Source organism: Lycium barbarum, chromosome 2 (genome assembly GCF_019175385.1).
Source record: "Lycium barbarum isolate Lr01 chromosome 2, ASM1917538v2, whole genome shotgun sequence".
Classification (NCBI taxonomy): Eukaryota; Viridiplantae; Streptophyta; class Magnoliopsida; order Solanales; family Solanaceae; genus Lycium; species Lycium barbarum.
Genome location: NC_083338.1, coordinates 86,411,323 through 86,430,221, shown reverse-complemented (window position 1 = coordinate 86,430,221; position 18,899 = coordinate 86,411,323). Strand labels below are relative to the sequence as shown.

The 18,899-nt window shown below is 40.4% G+C and overlaps 1 protein-coding gene across 1 annotated transcript; it reads left to right on the top strand.

Moving 5' to 3' along the window:
* Positions 1–8,188: 8,188 nt before the first annotated feature.
* LOC132626603 (uncharacterized) lies at positions 8,189–13,210 on the top strand. The gene is made up of 2 exons (XM_060341522.1): positions 8,189–11,617; positions 12,695–13,210. Exon 1 carries the CDS (start codon positions 8,392–8,394, stop codon positions 9,883–9,885), a length of 1,494 nt encoding a protein of 497 aa, XP_060197505.1. The 5' UTR covers positions 8,189–8,391; the 3' UTR covers positions 9,886–11,617; positions 12,695–13,210.
* The last annotated feature ends 5,689 nt before the right edge of the window (positions 13,211–18,899 follow it).

Genomic DNA, 18,899 nt, shown 5'->3' with positions numbered 1-18,899 from the left:
TACACACCCTGATATGTATATTTTAGGTATATTGTATGTATGTTTAAAACAGTTCTGAACTATCCCTCTTTACTCTATTTGTTCTAAGTAATGTACCCTGCGACGAATGTAATCTGCTTAGATTTAAATACGATAAAGTGATTATACAACATGTCGATGTTGGTTGCTGAATTCTGTTTGGTCCTGTTATTTTTCATCATTTTTCAGTTGGTGGTTGTATTTGAGTAGCATATAAACTATAAACCATTCAGATTCCTCTTTTCCCTTGTTTTTTTTTTTAAAATTGATGGTTGCCCCTCAATTAGACCACTATGAAATGTGGCTATTTGTTGTAATTTAAGTATTTGAATTGATTAAGGCTTTTCATGCTCATTAAATAAATTTGAAACTCTGTATGGCCTGCTTAATAAGATATGAATCTTAAGTTGTTTGGTTCATTGGTTAGTTCTACAATAAGGATGCCAGAAAATGTGTTTAAATTCAATATATGCATTGTTTAACCAGCTGAGGAGTAGGCAGTTTCAATTTCTTGTTCAGTGCACAAAAAGCTTAATTTAGAGATCAAAGAGGTTTCTGATTTAACTTAAGGTGTGGTTGATTTGGTTGCTTAAATCTCACTGTGTTCGAGCTCTATGAGAAACTTGTAATTTCCACTTATTTTACAGATCTGAAATGTATGAAAGAAACTTTTCTTTCTTTTTGTGTATTATGAACACTTCTAACTGCCCCTTGTTTTCTTTTGAAAGTTGAATCTGAGTAGGGGTAACTTAGTATATAATCATACCTCTCCTATTAGTTAAGTGGTTGTTTTGGTATCTGGTAGTATAAGCTCACCTTAAGCACCAATGTTGAACCCTTTCATGATAAGTTGCATACCAGTTTGTATACATTCCAGGAATCATTTCATCCATGTATGATTATTATTAGCTTTGTCTGCATTGCTTATATCATGCTGTCTAAGCAGGATTGTTGATGTGTTTAATAAGCTCATTGTTTTAACTTGTCGTTTCGGTTGCTAAATTTTAAAAGAGCGAGCAAAATTTAATAGGGGTATTATGCTCCTTTTTGTGGAATGCCTGTATCAAGTGTCACGGTTTCTTCCTGTTTGAAATTCTGTTTTTTTTTTTTGTTTAAGCATGAAGGATCATAGATCTAACTTGATGGGATTTGTTTAGATCTAGCCTGTGTTTATTCCAAAACTGTATAGAGTATGTTTGAAATAATTGAGAATAATGTTTATCATGTACTACTCAATTTACTACAGTATTCTTGGACTGCCCCCTTCTTGTTATATCTGCCATAACAGCTACTGCTTATGGCTACTTAACAGTGTTCTTGGTTGCTTTCATTTTGCTGCTATCTAGCAGTTGCTTCTGGACTAAATTCACTATGTTCTTTCAAACTGAATATATTCTTTCATAGTATGATCCTTGTATGTTGTTCTCTTCCTGTCATTTGGTTTAAGAGATTTTAAAATACAAGCATGAACTGGCTTAGTTTATCTCGCAGCTTTGCCCTTTCGATTATGTCCAAGTTCAACATAAAAGCCTTAGTTTTGTTCTGTTTTGAATTGGATACTTGGTCCTTTTCGTATTTGAAACGTGATTTAGGTGAGAGTTGCTGGTTCTATTTCCTCTTCACTAGAATTAGATTGAACTATTTTATTTTGATAATTAGGAATTCGACTTTTGTCATTTTTATCTATTTGCTGATCTTGAAGCAAGTTATTACTTTTTCAAGGAATAGAACATCTTGTCTGACTCTTTCTTATTAAGATTCTTTGAATCATATACTAATCCTTTTCCTTTCAAATTTTTTATGCATGACTATCTCAAAACGAGTCCGAGGGACTCGTTTTCTTCCACATTTGGCGTCGGGCTAAAAGCCCAAACGACTCCTCTCTCTCTGTCCAGCCTTCTCCTGTCCGCAGCAAGCATATACAAAACATTATGGGCTGAGGTCCATATAACAGCGACAGCCCACAGCAATGCACTGAAATTTCTGGGCTGAAGCCTAACAGCAGCTTGGTCCAGCAGCCCTAAATGGGCTGAGCCCATTTAACTTATTTGCCCCTTCTATTTTATTTTTGTGCATTTAATTTGTATTGCATGACTAACTCTTTATTTTGTTTTATTTTCTTAATTTAGATAAACCTTAGTGAAATTATTAGGTTTAGTTTTAATAGTGGGTAGTTAGGAAGACTAAAAATTAACTCCATAAGTTTTATTCTCTGTTTTTTTTATGTTAAAATTATTTATAATGTCTAATATTTATTTTTATTGAGAATAATAGATTTGCAAAAAATGGCATGACTAGATATTTAAAATAAAGGGAATCACATTTTGCTATCATAGACATTTCAAAGCATTATTAATACTCAAATATAAACTCTAGTATATTCATAAATAAATATCCAAGTTTGAATCAATCACGCATTAAGCATAGTCAATAAAAGATAATTAAAAGAGAAAGAAAACTCACTTCCTTTGCTTCCCATTTATAAAAATAGTCTAGATTTTTTTACACAGTCATATTCATATCACACTATTTTATTCAAAGTTCAAATTTGCTAAGTCTTCTATTAAAAAACTATTACTCATATGCAAACTATCTTTTGCAAGTTTTATTTAAAAATAGTATTAGTATTTAAAATCATATCAACATATCTTTAAGTGTTATTTAGCATTTCAAATCTTCTTTTGCTAAACGGCCTTTGAAATATCCTTTCTATGTAAATTATCATATTTTCCATCAGTCTTATTCTAGCTAATATTTCTCATTTAAAGCCCCCTAGCAATATCTATAAGTATCATTTTAAATAGCATTATTACATTTTTTTTTCTTCTTCTCTTCTTTTAAAAACCTTAGCAATAATTTACAAATTATTTTCTTAATATTATATTTGCATTTAGTCTATATTAATTAACTAAGTTTGATCGGATAACCGTAGTTAGCGGATTCTAAAGGATGCCTAACCCCTTCCCTTTAGGATAATATAGAGCCCTTACCTAGAATCACATTGGTTAAGCAGACTATTAACGAAAGTTTAGTTTTAACTTTACCTTAGTTAATAAATTAGGTGTCCTAATTCACCGTTAAATTAATTAGGTGGCGACTCCTTAAAATAAAATAAATAGGAATCTCCAATATGTTGTACTCCTATTTCAACCCGGTTAAAAACGGGGTGTAACAGTTTTCCCTATTTGTTCTTCGAACATTCCATTAACTAGGCGTTGGTAAGTTGCACCGACATTTTTTAATCCGAAATGCATGACATTGTAACAGTAAGTCCCATACCGGGTAATAAAGGGTGTTTTCTCTTGATCCTCTGGGTGCATCCGGATTTGGTTATACCCGGAGTAAGCATCGAGAAAACTTAACATCTCATGCCTGGCCGTCGCATAGATCATTCTATCGATGTGAGACAACAGAAATGAATCCTTCGGGCATGCTTTGTTTAGATCCTTATAATCAACGCACATTCGAAATTTATTACCTTTTTTCGGCACCACTACTACGTTAGCTAGCCAGTCCGGGTACTTTACCTCCCGGATAGAGCCTATTTTCAAAAGCTTCGTTACCTCATACTTTACGAAGGAGTGTTTTGCCTCTGCCATGGGCCTTCTCTTCTGCTTCACCGGAGGGAACCTCCCGTCTAGGCTGAGCTTGTGAGTTGTTACTTCCGGTGGTACACCTGTCATATCTATATGGGACCATGCGAAGCAATCAACATTAGCTTGAAGAAATTTAATTAACTTGTTCTTGAGCTCCGAGGTTAACCCCGTGCCCAGGTATACCTTTCTATCCGGTAGGTATTCGAACAAGATGATTTGCTCCAACTCCTCTACTGTTGACTTGGTTGCATCCGAGTCATCCGGCAAGACGAATGATCTGGGTACACCGAAATCATCCTCTTCATACACCGGGTCCAACCCCTTCTGCTCCGTTGTCGAACCCGTGTACTTTAGTTGCTATTTGGAGTCCTTGTCCCCGGTTGACTCATCTTCTTTTTGATCCGGTTTTTTAGGAAGAGGTGACGCTTCCTCGACTGCGAACATCTCCCTTGTAGCGGGCTGTTCGCCTCAGATGGTTTTTATCCCCTCCGGGGTCGGGAATTTCAGCAGCTGATGTAATGTCGATGGCACGGTCCTCATGCTATGTATCCAAGGTCTACCTAGCAATGCATTATACTTCATATCTCCTTCGATTACATAGAACACCGTTTGTTGGATAGTGTCATCAATGTTGACCGGCAAAGAGATCTCCCTCTTCGTGGTTTCGCTCGCCATGTTGAAACCGCTGAGCACTCGGGCTACCGGTACGATCTGATCGAGTAGCCTTAGCTGTTCAACCACTCTCCACCAGATGATGTTGGCCGAGCTACCTGGGTCAATCAAAATACATTTAACTTGTGATTTAAAAATAAGAATAAAGATTACCAATGCATCATTGTGCGGTTGAATGATGCCTTCTGCATCCTCGTTGTTGAAAGAGATGGAACCCTCGGGTAAGCAATCCCGGCTGCGCTTCTCACGCACAATGGAAACCTTCGTCCGTTTCATCACCGGCCCTCGAGGGGGTATCGGTACCCCCGATTATCATGTTGATTATATGCTGAGGTTCTACTAGTTCGGCCCATTTATGAGATTCCCTTTCCTTGTAGTGGCCTTTAGCTCGTTTACTCAGCAATTCTCGAAGGTGGCCATTCTTCAGTAACCGAGCCACCTCCTCTCTTAGCTGGCGACAGTCCTCAGTTCTGTGTCCATGGGTTCCATAATATTCACACATCATGCTCGGGTCCCGTTGGCCCGGGTCTGACCTAAGTGGTCTTAGCCATCTTGCTTCTGTGATACGGCCAATAGCCGAGACGAGGTCCGAAGTGTTGACGTTGAAGTTGAAGTTGTACTCTGATATCCTCGGCAAGTCTTTGTTGCTGGATGAGCTTCCGGCATTTTGTTATACCCCGTACATTTATATGACGAATTATCCGCAAGAAAATCGACTCAAGTTAAAGGCGGAATTATTTTCGGATACGAAATAGAAATCGTTAATTTTCAATTTTAATTAAAACATAAATTGTGTATGAATTTTATTGGTATAAAGATATTATTGGAGATTAGGGGTAAATTAACTATGATTAGATTATTAAGTGGGATTAAAATTTAAATCACTTCATTAATTAATTAAGCTTAAAGGGCCATGTGGGCCCCACCCAAAAAAAAAAAAAAAAAAAAAAAAAAGGGGAATCAAATCTGAAAATTTACAAGACAAGGTGGAATATTGAATCATTAAGTGGGGGTGTACGTGTAACATGGTGGGAAACCATATACATAGAATAAGGCAAAGTGCAAATGGCATTTTCCAATGCATTTGTTGGATATCAACTTTCAAGAACAAGAAAGCATATGCATGACTTCTCACGGCCAGATTGAGGTTTTAAAAAAAAAAAAAAAAAAAATCAGTTTGTAGCTTAATAAAATTCTAAGGAGAAGACAAGGAGATAGAGGTGGAAAAGCAAGAACAAGTATAAAGATTTAAGACACAAATTGGGGTCAAGTATCCAAGGTAAGAATTGGTTATTTCTTTTACATTTAGAATGAGTTGGATGCATTGTGAATATGTATAAAATGGTGCATGTTGGTATTGAATGTTGTTGAAATTTAAAGTTAGCCGTGTGAAGGGCTTATGTGAAGTAATGTTTGAATTTCTTGTACATGTATTAAGGATGGTTTGAATGATGTAGTGTGTTTGAAAGGAATGAAAATTATGGAATTTTGTATGTGGTTGTGTTGAAGCCGTGTAGGAGTTGATTTAAGGAGTTAATGGACTGTTTTATGTGATTTTTATATAATTTTTATGCAATTATGAAAGTAAGATGCTAAATGTGAACTATGGTTGTTATTAATGAATTTGGAAGGAAAACAATGCGATTTGGTAGTTTCGTTGCAATTGTAGAAGTTTCGAATGGAATATGGAAATGGGCGGAATGGTTCGAACCCTTGGATATTGTTTAAAATGTTATTGAAATATGTTTGGGTAATCTTGAGTTAGTTAATGAATATGGAAAAATGTTGATATTAGTTGGAGGGTGTGAAGTTAGAATGGAAGAGTTACATTATGTGGAAAGGAAGGGAAATTTTTTGGATTGTTGGAAATGTTGTATGAATTGCTTAGAATGTCTTTAAGTATTGTTGGTATGGATTCGGGTTAGTATTTAAATATATAAGCATCGATGTTGGCTTGAAGGTAAGTCGTCGAGTTGAATTTATGAAAGTTGTTGAATGATGTAAAAGAGAGTTACTATTATTATTTTGCCTTTCGAATTGGTTATCAATGTTACTAGGTTGGTTATTGTGGTTGTTGTTGTTGATTTTGAGCGAGATAAATTCTCGGGATGGCCTATTTACAGGGGAAGTGCTGCCGAATTTTCTGTAGAATTTAATGATTAGTTTGGAATGAATGGCTTAAGTGCCCTTAGCTAATGATTGGTATTCGTTGGCGTAATTGTAGACCTTGGGGAGCCCGAGGCGTAGATTTGGATTAGCTTTAGATTGGTTATCTTGGAAGTGCGTTCGAGGTATGTAAAGCTATCCCTTTTCTTCTTTTGGCATGTCCTAGGTGTACTAGGATCGGATTCGAGCCTCAGAAAATATTCTGCTCATCGGAATCCGCATTTGAAAATATCCCTCTTTCATTCAATAGAATTGAACCTTTTTTTGTATGCTTTCTTGAAAATTATGCAAACCTTCCCCAAACTTTATGAAAAGTTATAAAATGTCCGTAGAACCTTCGTAGGTGACCCCATAAGCCTAAAATGAGTAATTTGAGCCCACCGCCTTGCTTGTCCCAAGGTGGGCCCACTAGTCCCGGTTTTACCCTTATTGTACTTAAGGCTCGTTTTCGAGCAGTTTTTGGAAAGAAATGTTCTGACTACTCTTTTAACTACTAAACAAAAATTGTTTTAAATAATTCATTAAGTCTTATAAATTGTTTTGGCACTCGGAACGACTTCAGAAAGGTTATGCTTCTGTAATTCATTATGACATCCGAAACTCACTTATTATGATCCCGTCTGACTTCATTGAATTGGTTTGTCATTGATATGCCTCATCGAGTCTCTGAAAATATTTATGATATTTTAACTGCATTTAGTTTCTCGCTACTCTATTCGTGGATGACCCAATGTTTCCCACACTGAGCCCGGGCCAGGATATGTTGTCAAGCGTAATCCTCTGCATTGTTCGCCGTGCCTCGATGTGAGGGGGCAGGTATACGTGTACATGGGTTTGTGGAGTATGCTGTGCCATGTACACATGTTCTGATATGATTTGTCATGGCCATCTGATATGATATACTATGTTACGGGATTATGCCCCTATTCTGATTCTTCTGTGTTGTGGCACCAGCGTCGGGAGGGTGGCCACGTTCTGTCTGCCGAGTCCCTTGGCAGGGGTCGGATTTGATATGACATATGTTTCTGTACACACTCCGCATGTTTTGAAAATATGTATTTGATACTTTGGATTTTCTACTCACTTTTTCTGTACGTTCTGTACCAGTTATGATTTTGTTTCTGTAATTCAGGCTTTACATATTCAGTACATATTTCGTACTGACCCCCTTTCTTCGGGGGCTGCATTTTCATGCCGCGCAGGTACATACGACAGGTTCGCTGATCCGCCCGCTTAGGATCTTATTCTGCTATTCTGAGGCGCTCTCTTATCCGGAGCCTATATTTTTGGTACAGTCTCCTGCTATTGTATAAATGTACGTCACTCAGGGGTACGACGGGGCCCTGTCCCGTCATATGATTCTGTCGGTCTGTTTAGAGGTCTGTGGACATGTTTGTGGGTTAGGGTCTTTCTGTACAAATGCGTGTATATGTTGTGTTTGGGCGATCTCATTCGCCGCGGCGGCCGGTCCGCATATGTTTAAATGTTGCTTCGTTGGCCCTGTGTGGTCTTTTGTTGGTATTTTCTGTGCGCAGGGTTATTTTGGATAGCCTGTAAAACAAAGGAAACTCTGCCGAAATTTTTCTGGAAATTATCTAACTTTGAAATATAGCCTTGTCGGCTTCCGCTATATACTTGAATGCGTTTGATAAAATTTGAGATAGCATTTGATAGATGTGTTCGGGTGCTCAGATCGGGCACTAGTCACGGCCTATGGGGTTGGGTCGTGACAAAAGTGGTATCAGAGCGGTTTGGTTCTCGGAATGTCTACAGACCGTGTCTCGTAGAGTCTTGTTTATCGGTGTGTTGTGCACCGCATCTATAAACAGGAGGCTGCAGGACATTTAGGGTGTTTCCTTCCTTTGAATCTTAGATCGTGCGATAGAGTTATGCTATTAGGATGATTCTGTTCTGATCCGTTGTTGCTTTTCTTTCAGTGATGCCTCCGAAAAAGGCGACGGCCGCCCAGAAGAAAAAGGGCGTGGTAGGAGAGACCAGTCGGGCTCAGAAGGGTACTCGGACCCTTGCTCAGATGATGCGTGATATTGCGTCCCAGCCAGCAGACTCTACTACGTCTTCATCATCAGAGGAGTCTGGAGCACCAGTCGCTGCCACTAGGGGTCGGGGGGCGGCTACACCATTAGCTCCAGAGGCTCCAACGGCCGCGCCTCCAGTTCCCCAGCCAGGGGCAGATGATGGTACCCTGCGAGAGGCAGTTCAGCTATTGACTCGACTGGTAGCGGGGCAGGCTCGCAGACGCGGGCGGAGGGATGATGATGATGACAGGCGTGACAGCCTGAGGGTTCGAGAGTTCCTATTTTGTGGCCCCCCAGAGTTTTTTGGGTCTAAGCCCGACGAGGACCCCCATGACTTTATTCGGGGGATGCGGCGCTCACTAGACTTGGTCAGGGCTTCAGAGACTGAGTCTGTTGAGTTGGCCTCGCACAGACTACGGGATGTTGCTGCTCACTGGTTTGAGTCCTGGGAGCTATCCAGGGGTGAGGGTGCTGCCCCAGCTACTTGGGACGAGTTCGTGGCTGCGTTTACCCGCCACTTTTTGCCCCCAGAGTTACGGCGGGCGCAGGTTGATCGATTTTTGCATCTGCAGCAGAGGGGTCGGAGCGTTCGTGAGTATAATTTGGAGTTTGATTCTCTGGCCCGGTATGCACCTGCCATAGTAGCAGACATGGCCGATCGGATGCACAGATACGTGATGGGGTTAGACCGTTATTTGATTGATGGCTGTATGGCGGTGGCATTGCAGACAGATATGGATATCGCCCGACTACAGGCCTATGCTCTGGGTATGGAGGACCGACACAGGGACGATTATTCCAGCAGAGATCGGGACAGGAGGCCGCCCAAGAGGGCCAGGTCTGCAGGATATTCTGGAGATTCCCGAGGCAGACAGCCTCAGCCGCAGCAGCAGTCTAGCTGGCATTCTTCCCAGCCGGCACAGAGCACACCTCCGCAGTTCTCAGGCAGGAGATTTGATAGCCCAGGGTATTTAGGAGCAGGCCAGAGCTCCGGAGTTTCAGGTTCGCGGGTAGACAGGAGTTCCGGTCAGACGAGGCCACCCAGGCCTCAGTGTTCTTATTGTGGGAGATACCACCCTGGAGAGTGCTACCGTGCTACAGGTGCTTGTTATTCTTGTGGCCGCCAGGGCCATACTGTAAGAGAGTGCCCGTATAAGGGTAATTTGGGAGGTGCAGCGCAGCCTACCGGGTCAGTCGCTGGGTCATCGTCTCCTTCGATAGCCATGCGCCCTGCGGGGCAGGGTACGTCGACATCAGCAGGCCGCGGCAGAGGTCGTGGCGGAGCTCCCAGTTCAAGCGGTCCTTCGAACCGCATCTATGCCTTGACTAGTCGACAGGACCCGAAGGCGCTACCAAACACGGATACAGGTATACTAATGTCTTTTTTCGAAATATAAGTGTATTGACAGGTCTAGCCTCTACTTTGTGATATATTTTCCCCAAAATGCTTACAAGATCCTATAAGATTAATTTGACATTCGAGGACGAATGTTCTAAAGGGGGGGAGGATGTTATACCCCGTACATTTATATGACGAATTATCCGCAAGAAAATCGACTCAAGTTAAAGGCGGAATTATTTTCGGATACGAAATAGAAATCGTTAATTTTCAATTTTAATTAAAACATAAATTGTGTATGAATTTTATTGGTATAAAGATATTATTGGAGATTAGGGGTAAATTAACTATGATTAGATTATTAAGTGGGATTAAAATTTAAATCACTTCATTAATTAATTAAGCTTAAAGGGCCATGTGGGCCCCACCCAAAAAAAAAAAAAAAAAAAAAAAAGGGGAATCAAATCTGAAAATTTACAAGACAAGGTGGAATATTGAATCATTAAGTGGGGGTGTACGTGTAACATGGTGGGAAACCATATACATAGAATAAGGCAAAGTGCAAATGGCATTTTCCAATGCATTTGTTGGATATCAACTTTCAAGAACAAGAAAGCATATGCATGACTTCTCACGGCCAGATTGAGGTTTTAAAAAAAAAAAAAAAAAAATCAGTTTGTAGCTTAATAAAATTCTAAGGAGAAGACAAGGAGATAGAGGTGGAAAAGCAAGAACAAGTATAAAGATTTAAGACACAAATTGGGGTCAAGTATCCAAGGTAAGAATTGGTTATTTCTTTTACATTTAGAATGAGTTGGATGCATTGTGAATATGTATAAAATGGTGCATGTTGGTATTGAATGTTGTTGAAATTTAAAGTTAGCCGTGTGAAGGGCTTATGTGAAGTAATGTTTGAATTTCTTGTACATGTATTAAGGATGGTTTGAATGATGTAGTGTGTTTGAAAGGAATGAAAATTATGGAATTTTGTATGTGGTTGTGTTGAAGCCGTGTAGGAGTTGATTTAAGGAGTTAATGGACTGTTTTATGTGATTTTTATATAATTTTTATGCAATTATGAAAGTAAGATGCTAAATGTGAACTATGGTTGTTATTAATGAATTTGGAAGGAAAACAATGCGATTTGGTAGTTTCGTTGCAATTGTAGAAGTTTCGAATGGAATATGGAAATGGGCGGAATGGTTCGAACCCTTGGATATTGTTTAAAATGTTATTGAAATATGTTTGGGTAATCTTGAGTTAGTTAATGAATATGGAAAAATGTTGATATTAGTTGGAGGGTGTGAAGTTAGAATGGAAGAGTTACATTATGTGGAAAGGAAGGGAAATTTTTTGGATTGTTGGAAATGTTGTATGAATTGCTTAGAATGTCTTTAAGTATTGTTGGTATGGATTCGGGTTAGTATTTAAATATATAAGCATCGATGTTGGCTTGAAGGTAAGTCGTCGAGTTGAATTTATGAAAGTTGTTGAATGATGTAAAAGAGAGTTACTATTATTATTTTGCCTTTCGAATTGGTTATCAATGTTACTAGGTTGGTTATTGTGGTTGTTGTTGTTGATTTTGAGCGAGATAAATTCTCGGGATGGCCTATTTACAGGGGAAGTGCTGCCGAATTTTCTGTAGAATTTAATGATTAGTTTGGAATGAATGGCTTAAGTGCCCTTAGCTAATGATTGGTATTCGTTGGCGTAATTGTAGACCTTGGGGAGCCCGAGGCGTAGATTTGGATTAGCTTTAGATTGGTTATCTTGGAAGTGCGTTCGAGGTATGTAAAGCTATCCCTTTTCTTCTTTTGGCATGTCCTAGGTGTACTAGGATCGGATTCGAGCCTCAGAAAATATTCTGCTCATCGGAATCCGCATTTGAAAATATCCCTCTTTCATTCAATAGAATTGAACCTTTTTTTGTATGCTTTCTTGAAAATTATGCAAACCTTCCCCAAACTTTATGAAAAGTTATAAAATGTCCGTAGAACCTTCGTAGGTGACCCCATAAGCCTAAAATGAGTAATTTGAGCCCACCGCCTTGCTTGTCCCAAGGTGGGCCCACTAGTCCCGGTTTTACCCTTATTGTACTTAAGGCTCGTTTTCGAGCAGTTTTTGGAAAGAAATGTTCTGACTACTCTTTTAACTACTAAACAAAAATTGTTTTAAATAATTCATTAAGTCTTATAAATTGTTTTGGCACTCGGAACGACTTCAGAAAGGTTATGCTTCTGTAATTCATTATGACATCCGAAACTCACTTATTATGATCCCGTCTGACTTCATTGAATTGGTTTGTCATTGATATGCCTCATCGAGTCTCTGAAAATATTTATGATATTTTAACTGCATTTAGTTTCTCGCTACTCTATTCGTGGATGACCCAATGTTTCCCACACTGAGCCCGGGCCAGGATATGTTGTCAAGCGTAATCCTCTGCATTGTTCGCCGTGCCTCGATGTGAGGGGGCAGGTATACGTGTACATGGGTTTGTGGAGTATGCTGTGCCATGTACACATGTTCTGATATGATTTGTCATGGCCATCTGATATGATATACTATGTTACGGGATTATGCCCCTATTCTGATTCTTCTGTGTTGTGGCACCAGCGTCGGGAGGGTGGCCACGTTCTGTCTGCCGAGTCCCTTGGCAGGGGTCGGATTTGATATGACATATGTTTCTGTACACACTCCGCATGTTTTGAAAATATGTATTTGATACTTTGGATTTTCTACTCACTTTTTCTGTACGTTCTGTACCAGTTATGATTTTGTTTCTGTAATTCAGGCTTTACATATTCAGTACATATTTCGTACTGACCCCCTTTCTTCGGGGGCTGCATTTTCATGCCGCGCAGGTACATACGACAGGTTCGCTGATCCGCCCGCTTAGGATCTTATTCTGCTATTCTGAGGCGCTCTCTTATCCGGAGCCTATATTTTTGGTACAGTCTCCTGCTATTGTATAAATGTACGTCACTCAGGGGTACGACGGGGCCCTGTCCCGTCATATGATTCTGTCGGTCTGTTTAGAGGTCTGTGGACATGTTTGTGGGTTAGGGTCTTTCTGTACAAATGCGTGTATATGTTGTGTTTGGGCGATCTCATTCGCCGCGGCGGCCGGTCCGCATATGTTTAAATGTTGCTTCGTTGGCCCTGTGTGGTCTTTTGTTGGTATTTTCTGTGCGCAGGGTTATTTTGGATAGCCTGTAAAACAAAGGAAACTCTGCCGAAATTTTTCTGGAAATTATCTAACTTTGAAATATAGCCTTGTCGGCTTCCGCTATATACTTGAATGCGTTTGATAAAATTTGAGATAGCATTTGATAGATGTGTTCGGGTGCTCAGATCGGGCACTAGTCACGGCCTATGGGGTTGGGTCGTGACACATTTCTCCTAAATGAGAGATCTCGACTATTCGACGGGCGCTCGGCCCGTTTATAACCCCGACCAGAGAATTGACTCGAGCCAACCCTTGATTTTTCCAACTTGAAGCTTGGCCTTTTTGAATGAGAGTATGGCCGATACCTTTCCCTCGATGGTCTGGACTCCGACTCGTAATTTTTTCGCGATCTCTCCGAGCTTTTGTTGATATTCACGGGCCTCGGGGGAAGCTCGAGTTGGTCATCCTCTACTCGAATCTTTGATTCGTATCTGTTATGGACATCTGCCCAGGTCACAGCCTCGTATTCCAGCAAGTTTACCTTTAGTTTGAACGAAGCCGTCGAGCTCCGAGGATTGAGCCCTTTGATGAAAGCTTGTGCATCCCATTCCTCCGGAACCGAAGGTAGCTCCATTCCTCCCTTTGGAATCGGTTGACAAATTCACGCAATAACTCGTCATCCCTTTGGGCTATACGGAAAATATCTGCCTTACGGGCCTGCACCTTTTTGGCACCGGCATGAGCTTTTATGAACGCATCGGCGAGCATTTCGAGAGAAGTGATTGAATGCTCGGGCAGATGGTTGTACCAAGTCAATGCTCCCTTCGACAGAGTTTCCCCAAACTTTTTCAACAACACGGATTCAATTTCATGCTCTTCAACATCATTGCCTTTTATGGCACAGGTGTATGAAGTCACGTGTTCCTGAGGGTCTATTGTGCCGTCATATTTCTGGATATCCGGCATTTTGAATCTCTTCGGGATCAATTTCGGGGCCGCACTCGGAGGAAAAAGGCCTCTGAATGTACATCTTCGAATCCGGTCCTTTCAGAATAGGCGGAGCCCCCGGGATCTGGTCCACCCGAGAGTTATACGTTTCCACCCTCTTCTCAGTCGAGTCTACCCGCTTCGCCAATGTTTCGAGCATTCTCAGAACTTCGGTGGATGAACCAGCTCCGGATCCATTACTCTTGAAAATCCGTGTCTCGTCCCTTCTGGGTTCAGCAACACCTTTCATCCTCTCCAGGGTCATTTTATCATTTTTGCTTTGCAACTGGGCTATTGCGACTCCTTGTTCGGCAATAGCCGCCCTCTGTTCCGGCAACATTTCAAAAATTAAACGTAATTCAATATTATCATCCGGGGTATCCGGCACTTTCCGGCCTTGTGTCCGGGACAATGTAATTGAATTGTGAGTATTTAAAGGATCGGTGGCCGGCGGGGCGACATTCTCCTGATTCACGGTGTTTTGCCGGTTGAGGCCCTCCCTCGAATTAACGGGGTTTGGGTCGACGGGATTTTTTAGTAATCCCCGTTGCCCACTGTCTTCATTTTCGGCCACAATTTCGTTATTGTTGACGTGACCAGATTGTCCACTGTTTGCCATTTGGTCCGTTTTCACAGAGACGAACAAAAGATTTTTTCGATCCTAACGGGTAAGAGATAGAAACCAAGATCACAGATCACTATTATCCTAGGCCCCACGGTGGGTGCCAAACTGTTTACCCCGAATTTAGGTAATCAATTGAATTTATAAATGAGGTATAGGATATGTGGGTGAACTTTAATCTATTTGGTTGATAGGAAATGTATACGGGTTCGCTGCAATTGATATATGTCTATATGTGTGATTGCCGTGAGCAAATGGATCGATGTTGACGATTTATATTAAATATATATGTATTAAGTAATATATAAATATTGGATGAGTAAATAAGCTTAAAGAACACACAAATCCAGACTAATATCAGAGAGAGAGAGAGAGAGAGAGAGAGAGAGAGAGAGATTTTATATATTTTGCTATTACAATGTTCTTGATCTGGAAAAGCCAACCCTTGAAAGTAGGGAAATGCCTTCTATTTATAGTTTTGCCTTATGGGCCTTCTATACAACATAAAACCCTTTTGAATAAAGAAAACCCTAAAAGGATAAGGTTGAGTCGTACGGTCTGATGCCCGTACGATTGACAGTACAATGTGGCAGAACGGTCTTGACGCGTGGCAATGGTGTAACTGAACACCCGGACTAACGGCCACGATCACCCGAACTAACGACCACGACCAACCGGATGAACGACCACGATCACCCGGACTAACGACCACGATCAACTCGGCTATGGAGAAATCGGACCGAACGATTTCCTTCGCTTTCTTTTGATCAACCACTTCTAGTGCGATACCTCCGGTCCGGAAGAAAGTCTTCACGCTCGTGCTTGTTTCTTTCTTCCCTCGATTCCCGGTCTCACCGGTCTAGCATAAATCCGATTTTTACCGTATACAATTTTAAGGAGTTATACAGTTGATCCCAATTGGTTTGGTATTCAGGTGCAGTTGTTATGGTATGCTATCATGCTTTGCATTTTGTGTTAGATCTAAGCCTACATATTCTTATTGTTAGACCTTCAAAGTTTTTTTGAGAATTCAAAAAAAGGTCAAGGCAACTTATCGTGATGATAGGTGTCAAGTTAAAGTATAGTGATGTATACAGCTGAGGCATCCTAACAAACCTGGACACTTGTATCTTGTTCATGTTTGACCGGATCAATTCGACTCAAGCACTTGCCATATATTTTCGTTGTTCAAATATTTGACAACACGAAAAGTTAATTGTTCTAACAACATGAAAAGTTAATTGTTCTAACTCTTTGACAACATGAAAATTAAGCTCTGCCCTTCTATAATACTTGGATTCTCAATGTATCGAGCGCAATAAGAGTATCCATTGGCAAGATAACCATCCCGTAGTTATTAAGAACGAATTGGTTCTATTTCTCAATCTGTTTGACTTGCGCAAGCAAATGAGCTTCCACTTACTCCATTTGCTAATATGAAGTAAATTGTAAAAGCAAAGAAAAAACAAAAAGTAAAAGGAGGATTGATAGTCTTACTAATACAAAACAACCTACAAAGACAGCAGCATCGCGCAACTCTAGACGGAAAAAAATGAGGTGACGGAGAGGGGATTCTGTTACGGTGGTTGCCCCCTCTCTGTTCTTTCGCCCATGATTTCCTTTTCCAAACAATAAACCCCCATTGTTGAAAATGGTCAAATGCATAGATTGCCCCTTAAACTACTTCTGCTTCTTCACTACTCACTATAGCTACCTTTTAATCAGGATATGATAGAGGCTGTGATGATGACAAATGGTGTCGTCTAGAGTTGGTAGATCATCGGAGCTGCCTGTAATCTTGGCGAAGCGACCCTGTTAAGGCATTTTGCAACCAAGGTCTGCAGCCATGGCGGGTGCTTTGTCTCCCTTTGCCCTGATTTTATCACAGATCTGAGCCTCAAATTGTAAGTAATTACTGGCGAATTAGCAAATTCTTTGTTAGATTAGCCTAGAAATGGCGAGAATGTGGCAATAGAGAGAATATGGGATTTTCTCTTTCTTTTTTAAGGGCTGTTGGTTCGTTATATATATAGTAGTTCAGTTTCTGGATTTATATACATTTTTGCATCCTTAAAATATACTACAACAACTACGTGACCTTCGGCTCTTAAAGAGGCAGTGATGATGATTTTTTTTTAATTATCTGGGCTAACTGATTCGGCCATGGAGATGACCCGACCCGTATCTTGGCATGGCAACCCGGTATGGCCTGTGATTGAGAAGCTTCTCTCACACACGCAGTCGGTGTTTTGCAGCCATGGCGTGGCTGGATTCTCTTTTGCCTTATCATTACACGAATCAGAGCCTCAATTTGCTAAAGAAAATTGAATTGCTGGCCATAATTTTTAGATAGTTGGTAATAAAAGAGGTCTTAAATGGAATGACACATTTGTTTGTGAAAGGGCATGACTATTCAGAAAAGTCATCTCTCAAATTCTATAAATATGAGGACACTCTTGAAGTAACATATAGGAAAAATCTGCATGTGTAATCTGGGCTTTGTTGTATCTTGAAAGGAATTGCTTGTATTTTCCCTAATTTGTATACGGAAAATATCTCTTTAAGGAAAGTTAGATTTTTCCAAAGCCATTATTCTTCGATTACGTTTACCTACTTTTCTAACTATAGAGAGGTTAAGTGGACACTGATTTTGAACCAGAGGTAGTAAATACAAATGCTAGCCTAAGAGATGTGCCACCTCACCTCTTCTATGCCTAGCTTTACTATATATATAGATATCCTGCAAAGACAATGATATTGTGCAACTCTAGACGGAAAGAATGAGGCAATGGAGAGGCATTGAGGAGCCTGTAATGGTGGTTGCCCCCTCTCTGTTGGCCAATGATTTCCTTTTCCATTTTCAGAACATTAAACCGCCATTGTTGAAAATTGTCAAATACATAGATTGCCCCTTAAACTACTTCTGCTGCTTCACTTTCCTGTTGACCTGTTCCTCTTCGCTATGGCTAGCTAGCTTTTAATCATGGATATGAGGCTGTGATGATGACAAATGTTGTTGTCTAGAGTTGCGTCAGGCACCGGAGCTGCCCGTATCTTGGCGGGGCGACCAGGTAAGGCATCTTGTGTTGTTTTGCAACTGAGGTCTGCAGCCATGGTGGTTGCTTTGTCTCCTTTGCCCTGATTTATCGCAGATCTGAGCCTCAAATTATAAGTAATTACTGGCGAATCGGCAATTCCCTTTGCTAGATTAGCCCGGAAATTGCGAGAATAAAGCAATAGAGAGAATATGGGAACTTTTTAAGGGTGGTTGCCCCTCTCTCTGCTTTGCCTATGATTCTCCATTTTTCCAAACAAACTAACAGCCCTTAGAAAAGAAAGAGAAAAAGATATATATATAGTACTCCCTCCGGTTCATAATAATGGCCACTTACTCCGCTGTGGCTTTGAAAATTATTAAAGAGGCAGTGATGATGATTTTTTTTTTTTTTTGTTTGTTTTTTCTATTTCTGGGCTAACTAATTCGGGCATGGAAATTATCCGACCCGTATCTTGGCATGGCAACCCGCTAAGTGTGTGACTGACACACATATCTCTCACACATGCAATCGGTGTTTTGCAGTCTTGGTGCGGTTGGCTTCTCTTTTGCCTTCTCATCACACATATTTGAGCCTCAATTTGCTAAAGAAAATAGGGAAAAGGGTCAGATTTACCCCTTCTACTATGCAAAAAGGGTCAATATCTTTTCCATGATTCATGTAGGAGTTATCAAACCCACGCCCTTGATTACCAGTTATAATGCCTTTCACTCATAATGTATCGCCGTTTTTTGATAAGTAGCAGCTCAAGAATGAGGCATTCAAGTGAAATGTGGGATGTCTAAGGGGTAAGTTCCTGATATTATTTGGCAAAAGCATCTTTTTGGATCGAATGGGCTTTAGTGGGATGGCGAAATTTGATACATGGATATTTATGTAATGAAGACTTTGGAGTGCTTGTGGATGGTGTGCCACATGGGTACTTTACAGCTTCTCAAGGGTTGCGACAAGGGTTCCAAGCCTACCTTGTTGATTTTTGCTGAAGAAGTGCTAAGCCGGGACAAGTTTTGCTTTTATGCTAGCTACCATGTTCGTATTTTCCTAGAATTATGAAAATGTGCTGAGGAATATTATGTTTCTCAGTTTGAAAACCAAACAAATGGACTCCAATTTTCTGTTTTAAATTCTCTCCAACTTTTCACTGCTGCTAACTTGTTTGTTTCCATCTCTTTTGCTGGCGAAATCCTCACTTTGTGATTATACAAGCTTATATAAGTTCTTTTATGCTTTCCGTG